Below are 25,887 nucleotides of genomic sequence, written 5' to 3'. Positions count from 1 at the left end.
TATAATTCTGGTGGATGGAAATAAGTGAGTGATTAATCGTGTTCGCAAGCATGTGTTGTCGGTTTGGAAAATTTTCATACTATGCTCTAGAAATTCTGGTTGTGGGGAAAACGTTCCTCTCAAGTGTGAAGCATGCAAGTATCCCAGCCTAATGATGTTAAAATATACAACTTGTCAGCAGGAAAAAGTTTGCCTGAGGTATGGCATTCATTTTCACATTTCGTGCTTGTAATTAATGTCTTGCTTGAATTTTACACGAGAGGAATTGAAGACTTTGTATTTGGCAGTGTATTTTATCAAATGGTTCTTTACGGAATGGACGTCTTGTATTCTGATAAATTTCTCACTTTCTTAAATTTACACTTGTATGAGAAACAATTTCTTTCATGAACGGGCTTCACACATACGTGAAGGCTTCACTTGATACATTATTTCACTATCTGCGTAGTGGCTGACTGAGCGGCGACGAAGACTTCTCCAAAAAGAAGATGTCGGTGAGTTGACACGTATTAAACTTATAAGCCACAAGTTATGCATTCGTCTCAAGTAGGCATTTATTTTGCACCTAGATATTAGGCGAAGAATTGAACTTATTCAAGACTTTGAAATGCCAACTGCTTCTACCCATATTGAAATATCGGAGGATGGAAGTTATGTCTTAGCTTCAGGTGACATGCACTATTTCCATTTGCCGGTTTTTGAACCCAAAATTCATACAAAACCTTATTAGCCATATGTAACATGCTTCAACTTTGGAAATTCCCATTTCTAACTCGGATATTCTACTACTAGTTACTTTTGAAATATGAATGGTTACGCAGGACTTCAGACTATGTTTAGTTTTGCAAAGATCTAGGGGGCGGAAAGTTTAAAAATATCAATGCAGGGGTGGACTTAGAGTTGAAAATGCACTGAAATGCTTTAGTTTGTGATAATTTTTTGCTTTCACTTGAACAACTTATGGGAGGCACTAGAACTTGTGTCTTGACAAATATCGGAGGTGCCACCATCAGAATGCCGAAAAAGCTTTACCACACAGATTCTATGTATGTTTACACAAAATCTGCCCAATGGAGCAGATTCTGTATAAACATACATTGCCATTATTGAAAATCAATGATGTCACATGATGTATTTAAACATTTCTTTATTGGTTTCAGGCTGCTACAAACCACGAGTGCGATGTTATGACCTGTCACAGATGTCTATGAAATTCGAACGCTGTCTTGATTCAGACAGTAAGTGAAGATGAAATCTATTTTTGAAATTTTGTCACGCTTAAAGTATCTAGTTGCTAGTATATGTAAGCCTAATAAGCAAGCTAGTATGTGCTAGCCTAAGATGAGAAATGTTTAACTTACCTAAATTAAATAAGTCAGCTCGGAGAATTCTCTTGAAATGTAGGTACACTGCCATTAGTGGAAGAATACCCCTAGGTATCACTCTGGTGAAGTAAAGATTTATTCATTTGTAACTTTGTAAAAAAATGTGTTTGATTTCTTATTGCAGTTGTGAAGTTCAAAGTTCTCTCTGATGATTATTCTAAGGTACAGCTGTAGTGATTGTTATCAGCACAATTGTTAATGTGAAATTTGTTTTGGGTGGAACAGTTATTAATGAAAGAATGGGTCTCGTAGTAATGCTTTGCGCACTCGCCTTTTCTTATGTTCTTAAACATCTAATATATGATACAGAGTTTAGGAATTGTTTTCTGACTAACCAAATGTTGAATAATGTCTTTTTTAAGTCAATTGTTGTCATATCCTCTTCATTTCTTAGCTTACCAGGCTTTAGCATTGACAGACCATACTATGCATAATGATGAACAAACAACTTAATATGCCACCATATTTGAGTGCTCAAAAAATGGATACCTATGTCTGGCTCAGCGAACAATGAATTACCTTGAGACTCATTCTTGAACATGTTTTTATGAATTTTTTATTATGATCTGGACTTTCTGTTGCAGCTTGTGTTTCTCAACTGTGATCGTTATGTAGAATTTCATGCACAGGTGAGTTCCTGTAACATGATCGACCTTCTGATGACTTGATGTAGTTGTACTTTTTGTGTTTTTTTTTGTGTTGTTGTTGTGCTACAACTTGGGAAGGCAATAGATTTACAAAGAAATTGTATAATGATCATGTTTTTCAAGTTTTCCAACTAAGTCCATACTTTTGCCATGATTTGCCATTATTTACCTTTAACCTACATAAATGTTTGCAACTAACTTCAATACATGCATCGAGCCACATTGAACTCCCATGCTTGTAACCTTTTTTGCATCATCTCATGGAAAATATCTCAGAAATGCTTTTTTACATTTTTCTTTGATAAATGCACACTCTTGATAAAATATGAGCAATTTATTTCAGAACTCAGTGATTGTTGATGTGCAGTTTTTTTACCTATGACTGTACTTATCTTTAATATAGTATGGCCGCTACTATAAAACACGGATACCAAAGTTTGGTCGTGATCTGGTCTATCATTACCCTTCATGTGATTTGTATTTGGTTGGAGAGAGGTGTGTAATTATTACCCTTCATGTGATTTGTATTTGGTTGGAGAGAGGTGTGTAATTATTACCCATTGTGTGATTTGTATTTGGTTGGAGAGTATGTAATTAGTACCTTTCATGTGATTTGTATTTGGTTGGAGAGAGGTGTGTAATTTTCAACAAATAGAGAGGCTGAGATTATACTTAAAATCTGTGCATTTGTTATTTTGTACAAAATTTCATGTAAGTAGTGTTGTTCCAGGCAAATATAGTCAGGCTAGAATTTAAGACTGCCTTGTGAGGCTTTAAGTTGTTGCTGATGATGATCAAATCAAGCACATTCATGTCTGCTATTCGAGGAACCCGTCTATTGTGATGGTTGAAGTTTAAGCATAACTGTCCGTTGTCCTGCAACTACCAAACACTTTAGTGTTTCCCTAGTATGGCTACGTTAAAATTTCGCTGTTGCTTTATTACAAAAGAAATACACAATTCTCCCGGACCCGGTGGATTAGGACTGAATTAAATAATACGGTGTATGTTCCTTACAGCTCGCGATGACTCACTCCGTTGTTCAAACATCACAAAGTAGCAGGATATTGTTGTTAAGATCTTTACAGGGAATACAGTAAAAGAATATTGTATTCGGTTATCAGTTATCTTTAGACATGTATGCCTTGTTCTGCTTATGTGTTTTATACAGTGTGTTTGTCACTGGCTAACTGTACAGCCTGTAGCCTGTAGTCTGTTTTGACCGTCTTTCATATTCGATATTTTCTCTAGTCCCGAAGTTTATCGACTGAACTTGGAACAAGGAAGGTTTCTCAATCCCTTGCAAACGGATTCCGAGTAAGTTGATAAAATTCCAGCTGGTCTTGCTTGTAAATATTTTAAGCTTTTGAAATGAGAGTGTATAATTGCCGAAGTACATTGTTAAATGATCATCAAGCGAGAAGAGTTGATCTTCCTGTTCGACTTTAAACAAAGAGATTTTAGACGTAGTCATTTTTTTCTCCGAAAATAGTTATGATAAAAATAGATATCGCTCTGGTCGAATGCTTATTGAGTAGTCTTTCTACATCATCATCGTTTCGGCTGCCGAAAACGTAAATAAGACAACGCCGATAACGATCTCGAACGGAAAGGTTTTTTCGCCAGATTATCGCTCGATGTTTTCCTCGTCTTCTTGAAGTTGTGGTCAAGTTTGAGTTTTTGTTCTGCTTATGACGATTTATGATAAACAAACAATTTCAGCTGATGTTTCTTTACGTTTAAAATCAATTTTGGGATTTTAAAATGAAATACTTCGAATTTTACAATCCCTAGCGTTTTTCGGCGTATGAACTTTTACATTACGTCTAACGTCTTCCTTAAAGGCACGTGCAAATAAGAATGATTTATAACTATTTGTCCACGTGAACAGTGAATGATTTTGTGTTCGGTAAGTCTTGCACGTGGTTTTGCATGCTCGGGTTCTGCGAATGCATTTTATGACGTATGCATATTTCCGTGCGTTTACTCACGGAAAGTACGGAATCGTTTTCATCGCTCCTTAAAAAATTAAGTTACATTGTCAAGCAAACTCCACCTGCTTTATCTTTGAAATCAAAAGTAGTTGTCTTGAGATTTAATTTGCGTGATATTTGCATCGCCAACGCACGCGGCGAAACGTTTGAACCCTCAGAGCGAAATCAAAGTTTCCTTTATTGGACTTGGAGTTTAAAGACCGGAATCTAACTACAAAGTCGCATCTTGTAAAGTTGTTTTGTTTCCTACGTGTATTTTTAGTTATATTTTAAGTGTTAAGACTCTTTGGAAGAGCCAACTTTTCACTTTTGTCTGTCGAGAAACTTCGAGTATGCCGATAGAACCGAACAGTTGGAATCTTCGAGTGCGTAGCATACAGAGGGCGACTGAAACTAGATTTTAATCCCAATGTTAACCAAACATGAATGATTCAACTAATTTGATTAAATTGCGCTTCAAATCGGACAGCAAACATCGTAATTTCCATGTTATACGCAGCTTTAGTGTGCAAATGTGGTAAAAATTTACTAATTTTTGTCACGCGAACCGGACTTGTGTACCGTCAGACATTGTGTGGCGTCAGTCAACCACGTGATATCAACGTGCGCTTGAGTTCTTGGGGCGATTTTCAAACGTACGTGTGTTTAAGCACACATGAAATTTAGTCGGAGAACATTGCTTCTTTGTCATGAAAGACGCAAGTAGCATGTGTAGAATCCGAATAGAATAAATATGAAATGATCTCGTTTTTTGAAAACCGTTTCTATCAGTTCCCTCAGAACCTTTTCTAGTAATGTTGTTTTGAAATATAAATGATTAAAAAATTTTCCTGCGCCACAGCATAAAGGTGTTCGCAGTGGGGATTTTATTGAAACCGCAAGTTTCCTCCTCAGTCACATGACGATAAAGTGTGTTTGCGTAGGATGAAGAACAAACTCCTTTTTTAGCAAGTTTTAACTAACCGTCCCCATTTCAATTTAATGCGTATTGTTTCCAAAGGTGAGGGGGGATAAAAGAACTCGTTAGTCTTTACTTCCACTTGCGAAAGCATTCGAAGGAACATTTCAGAAAATAGGACATACGCGTAAGACGCGCGCCGCGTACTTAGTGTAACTCCCCGTGTAATGGTTTTGTTCTATAAATATGATGTTTGGTTTTATTGTTTTTAGTTTTGGCGTGTCAATGTTTACTTTTTTTGTTTCTAGTTCCATTAATTGCTGTGATATCAATTTTGATCACCAACTTTTGGCCGTCGGAACATCTCAGGTATGTTGGCTCGCGAAACGTTTGACGTAATAGAGATTCGTTAATTGGATAAGGATCTTGGCCAATGAAATGTGCTGTTGAAACAATTTTGCTCACGTCCAATGCAAAGTCCATTTTAACGACAAAAAATGTTCAGTTGCATTGTTGACTTACACACGACATGATCACACGCCGCCTGTAGTATAAGGTCGTTTTTCAATTCTATTTTATGGAATTTCAATCAACAGTTTATGTGTTTGGGTGCCAGTGAGCAAGATCGCAGAATTGTGTTTTTGTGAAGAAAAAACATCTCAGTTGCAGTTGTTTTAATATAGCTACCTTTTCTAACTTTGAACTCGACTTTATCCAAAAATTACCCACTCAATGACTATTTTTTGAACTTTGACCATTTACTTGACATGAAAACGTAGCACGATGTTGTTGTGTCACAGCGGTTTGCCTTATTCACAGGGTCACGTGCAATGCTGGGATCCACGTTCGAGATCACGTGTGGGACAAGTTGATGTCGCTACGAACGAACTAGGAATAGAAAGGTGTGCTGTTAGTAAGCGTCGTGCAATTTCGTTTTTCTGCTTGATTATGTATTTCTGTTGGAAATATTTTTCGTTGTCTGCTCGCCTCTTGGTAGACTGAACGATTCGTTGCACAATAACATGCATGCTTGCATAATCGACATATTTTGGACTGTTTGGTTGAGGGAATGTAGTACAAACATCACATCCAAACACGTGTTTTGATATTGAAAATATTTCTTTTTCCAACACGTGATCCGATGCGTGCGCTCAATTAACGGTTTATCTTGTTTGAGCTACATGGACTGGACGTTGATACGCTTTACGATAGCACTATTTCTCGAATATACATACCAGAGTCTAACTAATTGTTAAAATTTTGTTTTTACGCTTCCTTTATGATTGTCTTCCGTGGTCTGTTTGAACTGATATAGATAGGTATTATTCACGTCATAATGTTTATCAACAAAATAAAACCGTGCTTTACGTTTAAGAAATCTAAGATGTTTGCTGTGTTTGAACAGGCTTATGCAAACCGGTGAGACCTTTAAAGAACTGGAGAGCAGATCAGTGCAAGCCAGAAACTGAGGGTCGAGAGTTCTCACAAATGCCTATGAGGTTTGCATAAGCCATTGGAAACACAAAAAATTTATTTCTTTTGTAAAATAACGATAATGCGACACAGATGAATTTAAAATAAGCGTTTTAATTTTTTCATGCAGCATGTTTTCATTGATTGATTTAATTGATTTAGCTCAGATCGTTTGCACAGGCTAATGCAAACTTGTTTTTGTAAAATGTATTGATGCTATAACTCAAGTCAGGTCCGGCAAAATGCTTATAGCCTAGGCCGGGGGGGGTATTATGATGTTTTCCCTGCACTTCAACTATTTTGCTCTACTACTTTAACTACTATTTTGCTGTACTACTTTAACAACTATTTTGTTGTACTACTTTAACTATTATTTTGCTGTACTACTTTAACTACTATTTTGCATTACTGCTTTAACTACTATTTTGCTGTACTACTTTAACAACTATTTTGCTGTGCTAATTTAACTACTATTTTGCTGTACCACTTTAACTACTATTTTGCTGTACTACTTTAACAACTATTTTGTTGTACTACTTTAACTATTATTTTGCTGTACTACTTTAACTACTATTTTGCTGTACTACTTTAACAACTATTTTGCTGTGCTAATTTAACTACTATTTTGCTGTACTACTTTAACTACTATTTTGCTGTACTGCTTTAACTACTATTTTACTGTTCTTCTTTAACTACTATTTTGCTGTACTACTTTAACTACTATTTTGCTGTACTACTTTAACTACTATTTTGCTGTACTGCTTTAACTACTATTTTACTGTTCTGCTTTAACTACTATTTTGCTGTACTACTTTAACAACTATTTTGCTGTGCTAATTTAATTACTATTTTGCTGTACTACTTTAACAAATATTTTCCTGTACTACTTTAACTACTATTTTGCTATACTACTTTAACTACTATTTTGCTGTACTACTTTAACAACTATTTTGCTGTACTACTTTAACAACTAATTTGCTGTACTACTTTTACTACTATTTTGCTGTACTAATTTAACAACTATTTTGCTGTACTACTTTAACTAATATTTTGCTGTACTACTTTAACAGCTAATTTGCTGTACTACTTTAACTACTATTTTGCTGTACTAATTTAACAACTATTTTGCTGTACTACTTTAACAAATATTTTCCTGTACTACTTTAACTACTATTTTGCTATACTACTTTAACTACTATTTTGCTGTACTACTATAACAACTATTTTGCTGTACTACTTTAACTACTATTTTGCTGTACTACTTTAACTACTATTTTGCTGTACTAATTTAACTACTATTTTGCTGTACTACTATAACAACTATTTTGCTGTACTACTTTAACTACTATTTTGCTGTACTACTTTAACTACTATTTTGCTGTACTACTTTAACTACTATTTTGCTGTACTAATTTAACTACTATTTTGCTGTACTACTATAACAACTATTTTGCTGTACTACTTTAACTACTATTTTGCTGTACTACTTTAACTACTATTTTGCTGTACTAATTTAACTACTATTTTGCTGTACTACTATAACTATTTTGCTGTACTACTTTAACTACTATTTTGCTGTACTACTTTAACTACTATTTTGCTGTACTACTTTACTATTTTGCTGTACTAATTTAACTACTATTTTGCTGTACTACTTTAACTACTATTTTGCTGTACTACTTTAACTACTATTTTCCTGTACTACTTTAACTACTATTTTGCTGTACTAATTTAACAACTATTTTGCTGTACTGCTTTAACTACTATTTTGCTGTACTACTTTAACAACTATTTTGCTGTACTACTTTAACAACTAATTTGCTGTACTACTTTTACTACTATTTTGCTGTACTAATTTAACAGCTATTTTGCTGTACTACTTTAACTAATATTTTGCTGTACTACTTTAACAGCTAATTTGCTGTACTACTTTAACTACTATTTTGCTGTACTAATTTAACAACTATTTTGCTGTACTACTTTAACAAATATTTTCCTGTACTACTTTAACTACTATTTTGCTATACTACTTTAACTACTATTTTGCTGTACTACTTTAACAACTATTTTGCTGTACTACTTTAACTACTATTTTGCTGTACTACTTAACTACTATTTTGCTGTACTACTTTAACTACTATTTTGCTGTACTACTTTAACTACTATTTTGCTGCACTACTTTAACTACTATTTTGCTGTACTAATTTAACAACTATTTTGCTGTACTACTTTAACCACTATTTTGCTGTACTACTTTAACTACTATTTTCCTGTACTACTTTAACCACTATTTTGCTGTACTACTTTAACTACTATTTTGCTGTACTACTTTAATTACTATTTTGCTGTACTACTTTAACAACTATTTTGCTGTACTACTTTAACTACTATTTTGCTGTACTACTTTAACAACTAGTTTGCTGTACTACTTTAACAACTATTTTGCTGTACTACTTTTACTATTATTTTGCTGTACTACTTTAATAACTATTTTGCTGTACTACTTTAACAACTATTTTGCTGTACTACTTTAACTACTATTTTGCTGTACCGCTTTAACTACTATTTTGCTGTACTACTTTAACAACTATTTTGCTGTACTGCTTTAACTACTATTTTGCTGTACTGCTATAACTTAACTTTTTGTTTCTTAGATAAAAGAATCACTCTAAAAACAGTTGTGTTAAAATAACGCACTATTTTCTCCCAAAAATCAACACATCTGGAGGTGTTGTGTGACGTATCTATAGGTGTTGTGTGACGTATCTATAGGTGTTGTGTGACGTATCTATAGGTGTTGTGTGACGTATCTATAGTTGTGTTTAGCTAGTCTTATGGGTGTGTATGACACTTTTCAAGGTGGATAAGAAAGTCCTTTCTAGCTGTATTGAACTCATGTATAAATTGTGCGCTTGTTTAATGTCACGTGTGACACACCTTGGCGTGGCTTATATTATATATCACATCTTGGTGTGTTGTATTACACACCTTGTGTGTTGTAGTTAAAACTGACCTTGCTTTTTTGTATGGCGCACTTATGTGTGTCGTATTACTCACCTTGATGTGTTGTATAACACAACTTGATACGTATGTCTTACATCCATTTCTTTTCTTTATTCGTTTACCTCACATTTCTATTTATTATTTATATATGTCCAGCAATTTTCCTGAAGTGACTGCCATAAAGTATTGCAATGGTTTGACATTAGGAGTGGGAACAAGCACTGGACATGTAAGTGAACTGAATTATCTAGTTGATCTCACCGTGAGAAAGGCCTGGAACTAGTTACAGTATATAAACCATTGTGCTTTATTTTTATTGATCTCACTGTGGAAAACACCTGGAACTAGCAATAGTATAGACACCATTGTGCTTTATTTTATTGTTCTCACTGTGAGAAAGGCCTGGAACTAGTTACATTATAGAAACCATTGTCCTTTATTTTATTGTTCTCACTGTGAGAAAGGCCTGGAACTAGTTACAGTATATAAAGCATTGTGCCTTGTTTTATTGTTCTCACCGTGAAAAAACACTTGGAACTAGTTACAGTATATAAACCATTGTCCTTTATTTTATTGTTCTCACTGTGAGAAAGGCCTGGAACTAGTTACAGTATATAAAGCATTGTGCCTTATTTTATTGTTCTCACCGTGAAAAAACACTTTGAACTAGTTACAGTATAGAAACCATTGTGCTTTATTTTATTGTTCTCACCGTGAGAAAGGCCTGGAACCAGTTACAGTATAGAAACCATTGTGCCTTATTTTATTGTTCTCACCGTGAGAAAGGCCTGGAACCAGTTACAGTATAGAAACCATTGTGCTTTATTTTATTGTTCTCACCGTGAGAAAGGCCTGGAACCAGTTACAGTATAGAAACCATTGTGCTTTATTTTATTGGTATCACCGTGAGAAAGGCCTGGAACCAGTTACAGTATAGAAGCCATTGTGCTTTATTTTATTGGTATCACCGTGAGAAAGGCCTGGAACCAGTTACAGTATAGAAACCATTGTGCTTTATTTTATTGTTCTCACCGTGAGAAAGGCCTGGAACCAGTTACAGTATAGAAACCATTGTGCTTTATTTTATTGGTATCACCGTGAGAAAGGCCTGGAACCAGTTACAGTATAGAAACCATTGTGCTTTATTTTATTGTTCTCACCGTGAGAAAGGCCTGGAACCAGTTACAGTATAGAAACCATTGTGCCTTATTTTATTGTTCTCACCGTGAGAAAGGCCTGGAACCAGTTACAGTATAGAAACCATTGTGCTTTATTTTATTGTTCTCACCGTGAGAAAGGCCTGGAACCAGTTACAGTATAGAAACTATTTTGCTTTATTTTATTGGTATCACCGTGAGAAAGGCCTGGAACCAGTTACAGTATAGAAACCATTGTGCTTTAATTTTATTGTTCTCACCGTGAGAAAGGCCTGGAACCAGTTACAGTATAGAAACCATTGTGCTTTATTTTATTGTTCTCACCGTGAGAAAGGCCTGGAACCAGTTACAGTATAGAAACCATTGTGCTTTATTTTATTGTTCTCACCGTGAGAAAGGCCTGGAACCAGTTACAGTATAGAAACCATTGTGCTTTATTTTATTGTTCTCACCGTGAGAAAGGCCTGGAACCATTTACAGTATAGAAACCATTGTGCTTTATTTTATTGTTCTCACCGTGAGAAAGGCCTGGAACCAGTTACAGTATAGAAACCATTGTGCTTTATTTTATTGGTATCACCGTGAGAAAGGCCTGGAACCAGTTACTGTATAGAAACCATTGTGCTTTATTTTATTGTTCTCACCGTGAGAAAGGCCTGGAACCAGTTACAGTATAGAAACCATTGTGCTTTATTTTATTGTTCTCACCGTGAGAAAGGCCTGGAACCATTTACAGTATAGAAACCATTGTGCTTTATTTTATTGTTCTCACCGTGAGAAAGGCCTGGAACCAGTTACAGTATAGAAACCATTGTGCTTTATTTTATTGGTATCACCGTGAGAAAGGCCTGGAACCAGTTACTGTATAGAAACCATTGTGCTTTATTTTATTGTTCTCACCGTGAGAAAGGCCTGGAACCAGTTACAGTATAGAAACCATTGTGCTTTATTTTATTGTTCTCACCGTGAGAAAGGCCTGGAACCAGTTACAGTATAGAAACCATTGTGCTTTATTTTATTGGTATCACCGTGAGAAAGGCCTGGAACCAGTTACTGTATAGAAACCATTGTGCTTTATTTTATTGTTCTCACCGTGAGAAAGGCCTGGAACCAGTTACAGTATAGAAACCATTGTGCTTTATTTTATTGTTCTCACTGTGAGAAAGGCCTGGAACTAGTTACAGTATATAAAGCATTGTGCCTTATTTTATTGTTCTCACCGTGAAAAAACACTTTGAACTAGTTACAGTATAGAAACCATTGTGCTTTATTTTATTGTTCTCACCGTGAGAAAGGCCTGGAACCATTTACAGTATAGAAACCATTGTGCTTTATTTTATTGTTCTCACCGTGAGAAAGGCCTGGAACCAGTTACAGTATAGAAACCATTGTGCTTTATTTTATTGTTCTCACCGTGAGAAAGGCCTGGAACCAGTTACAGTATAGAAACCATTGTGCTTTATTTTATTGGTATCACCGTGAGAAAGGCCTGGAACCAGTTACTGTATAGAAACCATTGTGCTTTATTTTATTGTTCTCACCGTGAGAAAGGCCTGGAACCAGTTACAGTATAGAAACCATTGTGCTTTATTTTATTGTTCTCACCGTGAGAAAGGCCTGGAACCAGTTACAGTATAGAAACCATTGTGCTTTATTTTATTGGTATCACCGTGAGAAAGGCCTGGAACCAGTTACTGTATAGAAACCATTGTGCTTTATTTTATTGTTCTCACCGTGAGAAAGGCCTGGAACCAGTTAGAGTATAGAAACCATTGTGCTTTATTTTATTGGTATCACCGTGAGAAAGGCCTGGAACCAGTTACAGTATAGAAACCATTGTGCTTTATTTTATTGTTCTCACCGTGAGAAAGGCCTGGAACCAGTTACTGTATAGAAACCATTGTGCTTTATTTTATCGGCTTTCTTTATACGTACCGTATAAAACTGTCTGAAATTCTGTTATCACATTAAAACTTTGACTTTTAACGGATAGTATTTTATCTTTGTTAACTTTTGATATCGTGATTCGTGTTAACATCTTTTTAGGTATTACTCTACGATATTCGTTCGGATAAACCATTTCTGATTAAAGATCATCAATACGGACTTCCCGTGAACAGCTTGGCATTTCAGAATGACAGCAATTTGGTCATGTCTGCCGACTCGAAAATTGTGAAAATTTGGCATCGTGATTCGGTGAGGCCATGCATTGGGTGGCAAAAAGCCCGGCTATTTCAAATCCCGTGTGTGGGAATTCGTATTTTTATCATTTCCACGATTGTGCGCAGTCTAGTGCACTTAACGGTCTTTTTGTCCTAGGGCAAACCTTTTACGGCAGTAGAGCCTGGAACAAACATCAATAATCTTTGTGCTTATCCAAATTCAGGTTGTATTTTGTTGTTATTGTGTGTCATTTCTATCTTCAATCTTACCCCGAAAATCTATCAGTTAAGCTGTTGTTGTAAAATACGACAAATTTTTGTGTATGCAAGTTTTGTAAAAAAAAGACAAATTTTTGTGTGACAATTTTTACGCGATTTAATTTTTCCTATTCAACAAAGTTACAGAGAATTTGTTTCATTTGCATTCATCACACATACTAGAACTTTATGTAAGTTTCATTGAAGTTTTTAATGTATTTATACAGGATTGTTGTTCATGGCGACTGAAGCACAAAAAATGCTTATCTATTATATTCCGGTATGTACCTACTGTCGTAATGTTAACTTAACTTTGCTGGCTTTAGACATTCTCTTTTGTGCATGTGATTGGATTGAATTGTTGTCGTAATGTTTTGGGAAAATTTTATATAATTGCAATCACTCAAGTTTCACCACTGTTCACGACCAGCCATTGAAATCATTCTATGAAATGTCCTCGTAAAAGTATCGCTCTGTTGAACGTTTTTCTTGTGTATGTATTTATTCATTTTTACTTCGTTTTTTGTAGTCGTTGGGACCGGCTCCTCGATGGTGTTCTTTTCTTGACAGCTTGACTGAAGAACTCGAAGAGGACGCACAACCTGTTGGTACGTTGCATAAACTTGTTGTTTTTTACAACCTGCTAGTATTAAATGAAGATATGATCTTCGCACTTTGCTGGACAATTTAAGCAATTGTCTCATGAACCTGAAAAATTCAGGTGACTCAACGGGATGTCCAGAGCACAGCACCGGCACCGCAGAGGTCATGGGTTAGAATCCCGTTGAGTCACCTGAATTTTCATGGTTCGAAGATCATATCTTCATTTAATTTCAAAACACCGCACTGCATATAACAAACCTGCTAGTATGTTGCATAAACTTATTTTTACAACCTGTCTGTACGTTCTTTATAAACTTGTTGTTTTTTAACCTATTTGTACGTTCTTTATAAACTTGTTGTTTTTATAACCTGTTTTTACGTTCTTTATAAACTTGTTTTTTTTATAACCTGTTTGTACGCTCTTTATAAACTTGTTGTTTTTATAAACTGTTTGTACGTTCTTTATAAACTTGTTGTTTTTATAACCTGTTTGTACGTTCTTTATAAACTTATTTTTATAAACTGTTTGTACGCTCTTTATAAACTTGTTGTTTTTATGAACTGTTTGTACGTTCTTTATAAACTTGTTGTTTTTATAAACTGTAGAAAATGGTCCAAATAATAACGTAATATTTATTGTTTTGACCATTCACAATGATATTTGCTCTTTTTGAAACTATTTTTTTATTTGCAACCACCGACAACGTCTCTATTTTACAACTTGTAAATTGTACTAAACTAGCGCGATGATTTATGTACATTGAACACAGATGCCGCTTTCATTTTTCCTAGTGTATGATGATTATAAGTTTGTTACGAAGCAAGACTTGACGAACATAGGTTTGTCGCACTTGATTGGTACAAACCTCCTTCGTGCTTACATGCATGGATTTTTCATCGACATCCAGTTGTATCATAAGGTAAAGCTCGAATGACTGTGTTAATGGCATAGCTAGCCCGTAGCTTTGGTCGCGCTATGCAACCACTCACTGTTAAAACAATAAATTTCTAAAGCATTATATATCGTATTGTATTGTATATGAGATATTGATTTTGCAGTCAAAGACTGAATTACATGAGTTACAATTTTTAACAGGAAGTAATGAGATATGATATATATCAATATCAAAATATCAAATGGCAAGAGAAGAAGTAACTTCTCAATAAGTCAACTCTTTTAGGGTTTGTCCCTTTAATTTGTCATCGCCTTCATAATGCTATTGATCTAAAATTTACGTAGCAAGACCAAACGTACGGGCTGGAGCAACAAGTTATCGTAACACCCGCTACTAAAACCAGTAACAGTCGTAATACCCGCTCCTTAAGCCATTAACAGTCGTAACACCCCCTCCTAAAGCCAATAACAGACGTAACACCCGCTCCTAAAGCCAATAACTGTCGTAACAACCTCTCCTAAAGCCAATAACTGTCGTAACACCCACTCCTCAAGCCCATAACAGTCGTAACACCCGCTCCTGAAGCCAATAAAAGTCGTAACACTCGCTCCTGAAGCCCATAACAGTCGTAACACCCGCTCCTGAAGCCAATAAAAGTCGTAACACTCGCTCCTGAAGCCAATAACAGTCGTAACACCCGCTCCTAAAGCCAATAACAGTCGAAAAACATCATTAGGTCTACGCCAATAAAATCTTGACGATGTCATTATGTATTTTCAAGGCAAAATCCATCTCGGAACCGTTTGCCTACGAAGAGTATCGTAAAAATCTGATCAAAAAGAAAATCGAAGAGGAACGAGGGAATCGAGTGATGGCCAAGGTTTTTTATTCGTTTGAAATTCTTTTCGAATCGCTTGGATTTCAATGGTATTTATGGAAGTTGCATAACGAGTGATTTTGACTTGTTTCTTAACTCTAGAAATTACCTAAAGTCAACAGACAACTGGCTGAAAAGTTATTGGATGATGCCAACGACGGGAAAAATATTGGCAAAGTAAAATAAATTTTTGTTTCCATTTTGCTTTCTATAAGGCTTTTTTTGAGAACTTGTTTTCCTCATTCACATGGGAAACATTCGCATCTCATATTTTTTGTAGCGATTTTTGCATTTTTCTCTCCTGAATACCTTTGCACAATGTTCATGTTTATACTAATGAATACCTTTGCACAATGTTCATGTTTATACACATGAATACCTTTGGACAATGTTCATGTTTATACTCATGAATACCTTTGGACTATGTTCATGTTTATATTCATGAGTACCTTTAGACAATGTTCATGTTTATACTGATGAATACCTTTGGACAATGTTCATGTTTATACTCATGAATACCTTTGGACAATGTTCATGTTTATACTCATGAATACCTTTGGACAATGTTCATGTTTATACTCATGAATACCTTTGGACAATGTTCATGTTTATACTCATGAATACCTTTGGACAATGTTCATGTTTATAGTCATGAATACCTTTAGACAATGTTCATGTTTATACTATTGAATACCTTTGGACTATGTTCATGTTTATATTATGAGTACCTTTAGACAATGTTCATGTTTATACTGATGAATACCTTTGGACAATGTTCATGTTTATACTCATGAATACCTTTGGACAAAGTTCATGTTTATACTGATGAATACCTTTGGACAATGTTCATGTTTATACTCATGAATACTTTTAGACAATGTTCATGTTTATACTGATGAATACCTTTGGACAATGTTCATGTTTATACTCATGAATACCTTTGGATAATGTTCATGTTTATACTCATGAGTACCTTTAGACAATGTTCATGTTTATACTGATTAAACAACTTGCAGCTCATCATGTACAGCATTTTAAAAGAGTTGCATGTCTTCTAAGACTTCCCTGCACTTGAAGTCCGGAATTTTCAAACATATTCCTGGAGCCGGTTGCACGAAGCCAGGATAGCGTTATCCATTGGATAGCAATTTTTTAAGCTTTTATAAAACCTTTTAAAAAGCAAAAAGTATAAGATCCGAACTGAACAATCACTGAAATAAAACATTGTTTCGAAGATTACGACATTTCTTTGTCGTAAGAAAAATATAAACACCTTTTCTACAAGTTTAAATTTTTTGCTGTACAATGGATAACGCTATCCAGGCTTTGTGCAACCCCCTGATTTTTAACGAGCTAGTACAAAAAAGTATATATATCACGCTTGTCGAGCTAGTCGATTTTTTAACAAGTTAATATTTGGTGTTCATGTCGTAAAATGTGGTTGTTTAACTTGTTTTTAAATTGACCTTAGGTTGACGTCAGCAATCCTCTGGGCGATGATCGCTTTGCCGCGATTTTTACAAACCCTGATTTTGAAGTTGACGAAAGCAGTGAGGTACGTATGAATGTATTTTCTGTTTTTTTCTTATGTATGTTATGTGTCTCTGAAACGATTTGCTTTTATGTGTTCATTTCTTTATTTTCAAGCAATATCAACTTCTACATCCGATAACTTCCAAGAAAGAAAAGGAAAGAAAACAAAGACAAGAGGAAATGAAGCAGAAGCTTGAAAACTTCAACGAAATATCCGTGAGCATTGTTTGTTCTTTCTTGTCTGATGTCTTTATCATGCGCGTATCATACGCAAAAAAGTGTTAAGATATACCGTGAGCGGTACTGTAGTTAATGTTGAAAATGGAGTATTCGGTATTCTACTCATGATCTGATGTTGAAACTTGAGTTCTTATACACTCCAGTCTAGTGTCTTTATCAGGAGTGATCTGATATTGAAATTTGAGTTCTTATACACTCCAGTCTAGTGTCTTCATCAGGAGTGATCTGATGTTGAAACTTGAGTCCTTATACACTCCAGTCTAGTGTCTTCATCAGGAGTGATCTGATGTTGAAATTTGAGTTCTTATACACTCCAGTCTAGTGTCTTCATCAGGAGTGATCTGATATTGAAATTTGAGTTCTTATACACGTCAGTCTAGTGTCTTCATATGGAGTGATCTGATGTTGAAACTTGAGTTCTTATACACTCCAGTCTAGTGTCTTCATCAGGAGTGATCTGATGTTGAAACTTGAGTTCTTATATACTCCAGTCTAGTGTCTTCATCAGGAGTAATCTGATGTTGAAACTTGAGTTCTTATACACTCCAGTCTAGTGTCTTCATCAAGAGTGATCTGATGTTTAAACTTGAGTACTTATATACTCCAGTCTAGTGTCTTCATCAAGAGTGATCTGATGTTGAAACTTGAGTTGTTATACACTCCAGTCTAGTGTCTTCATCAGGAGTGGTCTGATGTCGAAACTTGAGTCCTTGTATACTTCATGATTGTATACTTGTGTTTCAGGATGGAGAGGTTGAAGGCGTGGCAAGCGATGATAATGAGTCGAGCTCCGACGACGATGACTATATATGGAGACAGGAATACAAAAAACGGCAAAGGGAAACGAAAGTATCTCGTCAACAGCCAAAGTTTTACGAATTAAAAAATGGAGAAGAGTTCAGTGCATCCAACATGAAAGAAAACATGCAAGAAAAGCGAAAGAAAACGTAAACGTTTTGTTTTGTAAAAAACATTTTGTGTTGTAAATGTTGAGTAACGTGTTTTCATCTCAGCCGATTCCCATTGTGGACGTTTTTCGCAACGAAATACGTGTTCTTTATGATGATTATTTGCGTTTTAGTGTGGCCCTCGGAGAGCGGCTGGATGAAGGACTGGATACGAGTATCATTAGGTCTGGTGGATCGAAACTTGGCAGTAAAGAAATAGTATTCAAAGTTAACAAGGTAGTCATATTTTCGCTGCTCTTTTAGTAATGGTGGGACACATGCTTTCACATTGAGTCTGTAATGTACATGTAACATTTACTGATTGAAGTAGCTCTTTGGTAACTCGTCGTGGGTAACTAGATTGAAGTAGCTCTTTTGTTACTCGTCGTTGTTAACTAGATTGAAGTAGCTTTTTGGTAACTCGTCGTGGGTAACTATATTGAAGTAGCTCTTTGGTAACTCGTCGTTGTTAACTAGATTGAAGTAGCTGTTTGGTAACTCGTCGTGGGTAACTAGATTGAAGTAGCTCTTTGGTAACTCGTCGTTGTTAACTAGATTAAAGTAGCTCTTTGGTAACTCGTCGTTGTTAACTAGATTGAAGTAGCTCTTTGGTAACTCGTCGTGGGTAACTAGATTGAAGTAGCTCTTTGATAACTCGTCGTTGTTAACTAGATTAAAGTAGCTCTTTGGTAACTCGTCGTTGTTAACTAGATTGAAGTAGCTCTTTGGTAACTCGTCGTTGTTAACTAGATTGAAGTAGCTCTTTGGTAACTCGTCGTTGTTAACTAGATTGAAGTAGCTCTTTGGTAACTCGTCGTTGTTAACTAGATTGAAGTAGCTCTTTGGTAACTCGTCGTGGGTAACTAGATTGAAGTAGCTCTTTGGTAACTCGTCGTGGGGGTAACTAGATTGAAGTAGCTCTTTGGTAACTCGTCGTGGGTAACTAGATTGAAGTAGCTCGTTGGTAACTCGTCGTTAGTTTGTCAATGCAGTTAAAACATTGGTAGACCCATTCCTAATATGTTGTGAACGCAAAACAAAGAAAAGCAGTTACAAAATATTTATTGTATCGACAAATTATCCAAGAGTTATTAACGAGTTACCTCTACGTACCTGCTCATTTTTGTCTATTTTTGTATTTACTATTTGTCTATTTTTTGTCAACTTTTCTTTCTTGTTTTGTTTTGCGTCTTTTTTTTTGGTCTTCTTTGTGTCTACACCATATTTTAATGGCTTTGCTATAGTATTAACTGTGAGAACTTCTTATGTGCGAGTTACCAACAAGTTACTTCAACCTATCTACTTTAGTGTTTACTTTTGTTTCTGCTTTTGTATTCAATTTTTTTTTTGTACAATTTGTCTTTTCTTTTGTTTCTACACTTGTGTCTACTACTCCAACAAATTACTTCAAACTACCTGCTGTATTGTCTAATTTTGTTTTTATTTTTGTGTCTGCTTCTATATTTACGTTAGTGTATAATTTGTTTCGACTTTTTTTCTTCTGTTGTGTCTTTTGAGTGTGAACAATGGTAGTAAGAGGTATATCATGGTAGCTACTGCCATTAATCCAGATCCTGAATGGAGCTGCCCAATTTCCTATTTCAACCTCTGCGTCAAGAACTCTATTTCAATGTTTCCTTTTTGCAGAGTCAACGCGAGATTGCACAAGATGACGCCGCAAAGGCTCACAGGAAAGAGAGACAAAAAGTTCGTCGGTCTGCCAAATCGATTATGCCCAAAGAAAAGCGAGCGGTGTACTGGAGGGGAAGAAGGGTGAGATAATGTAAATACGACGTCATATATTCAATGTGAATATGACGTCATACAGTTAATGTGAATATGACGTCATATAGTTGATGTGAATATGACGTCGTTTAGTTGACATGAATATGACGTCATGTAGTAAATGTGAACATGTTATCGAAGTTAACTTCACGATGACATCATCGGAATATGTCGTGACAATACCACAACCATTTCAATTAACTCGAAGCTGATGGTTGGGGAGGGGCGGTCTAGAGTATGTCAGTATACCTAGAAGATAATGCTAAACCCAGCACTCTTTTTATCAATCATTGTACAATGTACACGGTGCTTGTCAGGATCTCTTTCATTTCAACGTTATTACATGTTTTCCATTAATAACAGTTGAATTTCGTATTTTATTCATTTTATTTCTGCCCCAAATCTTTATTAGAGCTGATCTGATGTTGAAATTCTTATCAAACTATAGTCTAAATGTCTTCGTCAAATCTTGCCCCGTCCTCCTGCCTGCCTATTTCATCTTTCTCACATTACCCTTTGCTTTGAATAGTTAATCAAAAAGTGTAATCTGTTAGAGAGGGGAGGGTTTGAATAGCTGGTGTTACTCAAATCCAAAGGAGCAGCCACTTTATAAAAGCATTGCCATGGTAGATTTGATGCACTAAGGCAGAGCCCTCTATAGTATAAGAGTTGGGACAAACGGTCTGGGGCGAGCGCGGAGCCGCCATTTTGGTTCCTACTTGCAAAGTGAAACTATAATAATACTATTGGAAATTGGGTTTATATGCAAAAGAAGAAAGCAATTTAAGCTTATTCCATGGTAGTATCAAATACATTAGGAATAATAGCAAGCTCTTTGCGTTTTTTTAACGATTTGCGGCAGACCTGATTTAATTTCATTGGTTTGAGCTTCGTTTGCGGTTTACTAGTTGGTGCTTCAAATTGATCGTGACCCATTGTAAGAAGTATTTTTCGTACGTGAACGTGTTTTCTCGGCTTATGTTCCGACTCTGTAACAAGTTTTCAAGATCTTTAAGCTTGGTGGCAAGCGGCAATGTTATCCTGGCATCAGTGTTATCAAATACTTGGACAAGACTTTGTTCGAAACTTCGAATCATAGTAATCATGCAGATTTGGTCCGGAGAGATTTGTGTTCAAGATTTGTAACAATTTAATGGTAGTGAGTGATTTATGCCCCCCCAATTTAATCCAAACATGATATTTTTTATTCTGAAAGATCACAATTTTCTTGCTCAGCAGAAAATGACAGACTTTTTTACTTTTTAGTTATTGAAATATGCAATGATTTGACCAAGATGCATTTGACCTTAAACGTTTTATTCCTTTATATGAAGTTATTTCGCCTTTATCACTTTATTAAGTATTAAAGTTTATTTCTAATAAAGTTTGTTAGGGATTCTGCTGAAAATTTTGGTGAAGCATTTCTTTAAAATGAATATATTATTTCTATAATATGAAACATTTCTGTTGTTGAAGAACAGTCTGTTTGCTATAAATGCTACTGTTTGTAGTCTTTTATACAGCATATGAGTCTGATCCAATCTTTAATTTAGCAAAGAGTTAAATTTATTGGTTGAGGAATGACAAAACTTCTATATGTGTTTAATGATCAAACAGGGGTGTGTTGGAGGGAGCTCAGCCCCGTTTGTTTAAATTGTATGCCTTGTATTGCCAGTGAAATATATATATCAAAAAGCTAGCAGCACCTAAATATATATCAGAAAGCCAGCAATATTTTAATATACATTAAAAAGCCCAAATAGCTGAAATTATGGAGATATGCCTCTGTGATCTTATAAACCAAAACCTACAATTAAAATATCAACAAGTCTAGAAGAGAAGTAATGTTCTACTTTGAGCTACAGAAGTAGGGTACATTTGTACAATTCAATACCAAAAATATAATGTACTCAGCTGTTTCATTGAATATCCTAATTATAATTACTTCATTTTTAAATGATGAACTAAAAATACAAAATACAACATGGAAAATCATAAGAGTTTCTGTGATTTGGTGTAGTTGTTTTAGTATGGAAGTGACTGAGAATTGAGAGGTTTGTAGATTGACCAATTTCAGAACATAATGAGAAATCATCTTCGATTAAAAAACAAGCTTTGGAGTAAGAAAACTATTGAAACTGCATCAGCACGAACTTTGCAATGTTATTTGGCCCAAAATGTTTCTCTACTTGAGTCAGTTAATTGAACCTTATATCAAAAGCAGTTCAGCACAACAATCACCATACGCAATCAAATTTCGTAAGTTCGACGTAAAGGCATTTCTTTCATTTTTTTCGTAATCCTCGATTTATGCGATATGTAATGACATTTAGTAGCCTTCAACAATCAGTTATTACACACTTATCCATGAAAAAACGCAATATTATCTCAAAATACTGTATTACTAGCAGCAATTGCTATATAAACACAAGCTAAAATTTCAAAACTAGGAACCAAAATGGCGGAAATTGATCAGGTGATCAATATTGCCCAATCAACGTAAGCTAAACGGATAACAATAGATGTCCCAACTCTTATAACTCAGGGCTCTGCACTAAGGTACCCTCATTGCTCTGCACATGCGCATCAATGTTAAGTATGCCTGTTTCGTGACGACATTTGAGGTCGACGTTTGCTTTTGACTACGACGAGAAATCATGTCGTTCTCATGAAGTTTTGTATTTGTACTGTGTGCAGGACACTTCAGGACTTTGGAAAATGGTCGATAACGTTAAATTCATTTTCTTCGTTTAACGACTACTGTAATGGATTCATGAGAAATATTTAACTTCAAGAACACATAGTCAAATTTATATCGTCGCAATAGATATGAGCAGAAAGTTTGGCCGCTTTTTTGATCCACGGGACTCGAAGAGACCAGAAAGAATTTCGCTCGCTTATGGCGAATGCACCGAAGTCCCTCATCGTTTTGTTGAAAAATACGGCGACTCGGCGACCGAACTTGACCTGAGTTATAACAAGTTCTTGTATCTTTTCAAAAGGCTTTGTTAGATTTTCAAAAGGCTTTGTTACATGAATAGATTGAAGAAAATTATAAGGAACATTGTTGTTAGGCATTTAAAATACACAACAATTTTAATATTATATGAAAGATTGTTATATGCAGTGCGGTGTTTTGAAATTAAATGAAGATATGATCTTCGCACTTTGCTGGACAATTTAAGCAATTGTCTTATGAACCTGAAAAATTCAGGTGACTCAACAGGATCATCCCGTTGAGTCACCTGAATTTTTCAGGTTCATGAGACAATTGCTTAAATTGTCCAGCAAAGTGCGAAGATCATATCTTCATTTCAATTTAATATTATAATCATGTTTCGACTTAACAATAATTCATTTTCCGCATATGAATGAAGCATAAAAATATTTACAGTGTAAAATATCTAATAGGATTTATGATTTTAATTTTGTATTATTTCATATGATAATCTATGGTGTATTTAACACTGTAAATTAAACAACATATTAGATATTTATATACTGAAGGTGACTTAATAATAAGTTAAAACATGTTTGTATTAAAAAAATTTGTTGTTTATTTTAAATGTCTAATTAATCTGGTTTGGTTGTACATAAATTTTTCGCTTTTACAATTTTTAAGCTATTACCATTTACAGTGTTTCCATGATTTCTTAGTAGTCGTGAGGCATTTGGAATAAACAATAAGTTTTTTATTTAAAATGTCTAATGACCCTTGTGCTGCTACAACATGGAAACATTGCTTACAAACTGGCACATAAATACGAGGGAAACATTACCCTTTAATGGTGACATTGGCAGGAGTAAAACAATTCCATCCACATCTCAATAATATTCTCCTCAAATTTATAGTCTTTATTTGTACAAATTAAAAAGTGAATTACTATAGTATTCAAGGCTCCCCTTCTCATAAAACCTTATGAACATATAAGACAATTTGAAGTTCCAGGCTTACTTCATGTTTTCCTTAACCATGCCTTCAGCGACATGAAGTCACTAAGTGGCTTTATCAAACTAAACACGATCATTTTAGACCACAATTTGCTATCAGCAAGGACAACCTTTCCTGCTTTGGACACAGTAGAGATTTTATGGGTCAACCATAATCAAATCACAAATCTTAGTATTTTTATCGAAACTATCTCCAAGAGCTATCCAAATTTGAGATACCTAAGCATGATCAACAACAAGGCATCGCCAAGTTATTTTAATGGTGGAACTTACAGTTTATACAAAGACTACAGGTAGCCATCGTGCTTAATTCACAGTCTGCTTGGCAATATCTGCTGTCATGGAATAATTGGCTCAATTGATTATTTTTATATATCACATTAAGTATTATTCTTGGTACACTTATAGCAAGACAATGATTGCATCTATGTAGAATTATATAAAATATGTTAGGAAAAAGTCAATAAGCAAGGTTTAAACTTGGTTTTTACGCTGGAACATTGTATTTTCGACTGCACTAACAAGGATGATCTACATCTACAAAGATTAATTGACTTACCATTCATTAAGATGCTGATATAACTGTAGCATGTAAATCGGATGTAGTTTTGCAAAAGAAATAAGTCATCTACTTCATCACTTGGAATGTGTTTACTTTTAGGATGTGTTTTTATATTGCTGATGTAACTGACTTATTTACATTGCAGGCATTTTGTTATCAGTTCCTTTGAGAAACTTGAAGTTTTGGATGGGATAGCAGTGACTGCCCAGGAACGTCGAGAAGCTATGAAAGTCTACGGAAAGCGGAGACAAATGAGAAAAAAAGGGCAAATACATAGCAACAGAACATTATGAACATCGTATGGGGAGAAATATATTGCATTTTTAAACAGAAAAGATTCATCTATATATAATTAAAGGATGATAGCAGTAGCAAGTAAAATGACTTCATTTAAACAGAAAGGATTCATCTATATATAAATAAAGGATGATAGCAGCAGCAAGTAAAATAGTCTTTGCATTTTCACACTCTTTCACGACAAAGACTATAGTTTTTTCATTTTCACACATTTTCATGCCAAAGACTATAGTCTTTACCTTTTCACACATTTCATGCCAAAGACTATGGTCTTTACATTTTCACACATTTACATGCCAAGGACTATAGTCTTTACATTTTATCACATTTTCATCCAAAAAGACTATAGTCTTTCAATTTTCACACATTTTCATGCCAAGGACTATAGTCATCACATTTTCACGCCAATGACTACACTCTTTACATTTTCACACATTTTCATGCCAAAGACTGTAGTCTGCATTTTTACACATTTTCATGCCAAAGACTATAGTCTGCATTTTTACACATTTACATGCCAAAGACTATAGTCTTTACATTTTCACACATTTTTATGGCAAAAGACTATAGCCCTTAAATTTTCACACATTTTCATGCCAAAGATATTAGTCTTTGCATTTTCACACATTTTCATGCCAAAGACTACAGTCTTTACATTTTCACACATTTTCATGCCAAAGACTATATCCTTTGCATTTTCACACATTTTCATGCTAAAGACTATAGTCTTTGCATTTTCACACATTTTCATGCCAAAGACTATGATCTTTACATTTTCACACATTTTCATGCCAAAGACTATAGTCTTTGCATTTTCAACCATTTACATACCAAAGACTATAGTCTTTGAATTTTCACACATTTTCGTGCCAAAGACTATAGTCTTTACATTTTCACACATTTACCAACCAAAGACTACAGTCAATGCATATAACAATCTTTCATATTACATTCCTTTAACGGGAAAACATTAGCGCAACATATTGGCCTGCTCTCCACTATGTGACTTCATAGCTCAGTTGGTTAGAGCACTGCACCGGCACCGCAAAGGTCATAGGTTTGAATCCAGTTGAGTCACCTGTATTTTTTAGGTTAATCAGACAATTGCTTAAATTGTCCAGCAAAGTGCGAAGATCATATCTTCATTCAACTATAGTCTTTGTCGTGAAAGAGTGTGAAAAGCAAAGAATATAGTTTTTGGTGTCAAAGTGTGTGAAAA

At 35.0% G+C, this 25,887-nt stretch overlaps 2 protein-coding genes across 5 annotated transcripts; both read left to right on the top strand.

The window, feature by feature from the left end:
* The first annotated feature begins 15 nt into the window (after positions 1-15).
* Positions 16-20,551, top strand: LOC124450323 (nucleolar protein 10-like). 4 transcript variants are annotated; one of them, XM_047000968.1, is made up of 24 exons: positions 16-198; positions 449-494; positions 570-668; positions 1,161-1,238; positions 1,510-1,547; positions 1,970-2,014; positions 2,436-2,527; positions 3,284-3,349; positions 5,233-5,293; positions 5,744-5,826; positions 9,557-9,629; positions 12,604-12,753; positions 12,877-12,943; positions 13,205-13,257; positions 13,507-13,585; positions 14,373-14,500; positions 15,258-15,356; positions 15,456-15,530; positions 16,825-16,908; positions 17,001-17,102; positions 17,871-18,073; positions 18,208-18,310; positions 19,721-19,846; positions 20,388-20,551. In XM_047000968.1, the coding sequence occupies exons 1-24, from the start codon at positions 133-135 to the stop codon at positions 20,430-20,432; spliced, it is 2,061 nt and encodes a 686-aa protein (XP_046856924.1). In that variant the 5' UTR covers positions 16-132; the 3' UTR covers positions 20,433-20,551. The 4 variants fall into 4 exon arrangements, with proteins under 4 accessions (XP_046856924.1, XP_046856923.1, XP_046856926.1 ...); XM_047000967.1 differs by having other exon boundaries at positions 9,548-9,629; XM_047000970.1 differs by lacking the exon at positions 20,388-20,551 and having other exon boundaries at positions 19,721-20,218.
* Positions 20,552-22,461: 1,910 nt separating this feature from the next.
* Positions 22,462-24,819, top strand: LOC124451941 (leucine-rich melanocyte differentiation-associated protein-like). Its single transcript, XM_047002540.1, has 3 exons — positions 22,462-22,845; positions 23,842-24,102; positions 24,517-24,819. The coding sequence occupies exons 1-3, from the start codon at positions 22,688-22,690 to the stop codon at positions 24,662-24,664; spliced, it is 567 nt and encodes a 188-aa protein (XP_046858496.1). The 5' UTR covers positions 22,462-22,687; the 3' UTR covers positions 24,665-24,819.
* Positions 24,820-25,887: the final 1,068 nt, after the last annotated feature.

Source organism: Xenia sp. Carnegie-2017, unplaced genomic scaffold, assembly GCF_021976095.1.
Source record: "Xenia sp. Carnegie-2017 unplaced genomic scaffold, XeniaSp_v1 HiC_scaffold_24, whole genome shotgun sequence".
NCBI lineage: Eukaryota > Metazoa > Cnidaria > Anthozoa > Malacalcyonacea > Xeniidae > Xenia > Xenia sp. Carnegie-2017.
Note: the sequence above shows the minus strand (reverse complement) of the source record. Positions and strands in the feature narration are given on the sequence as shown.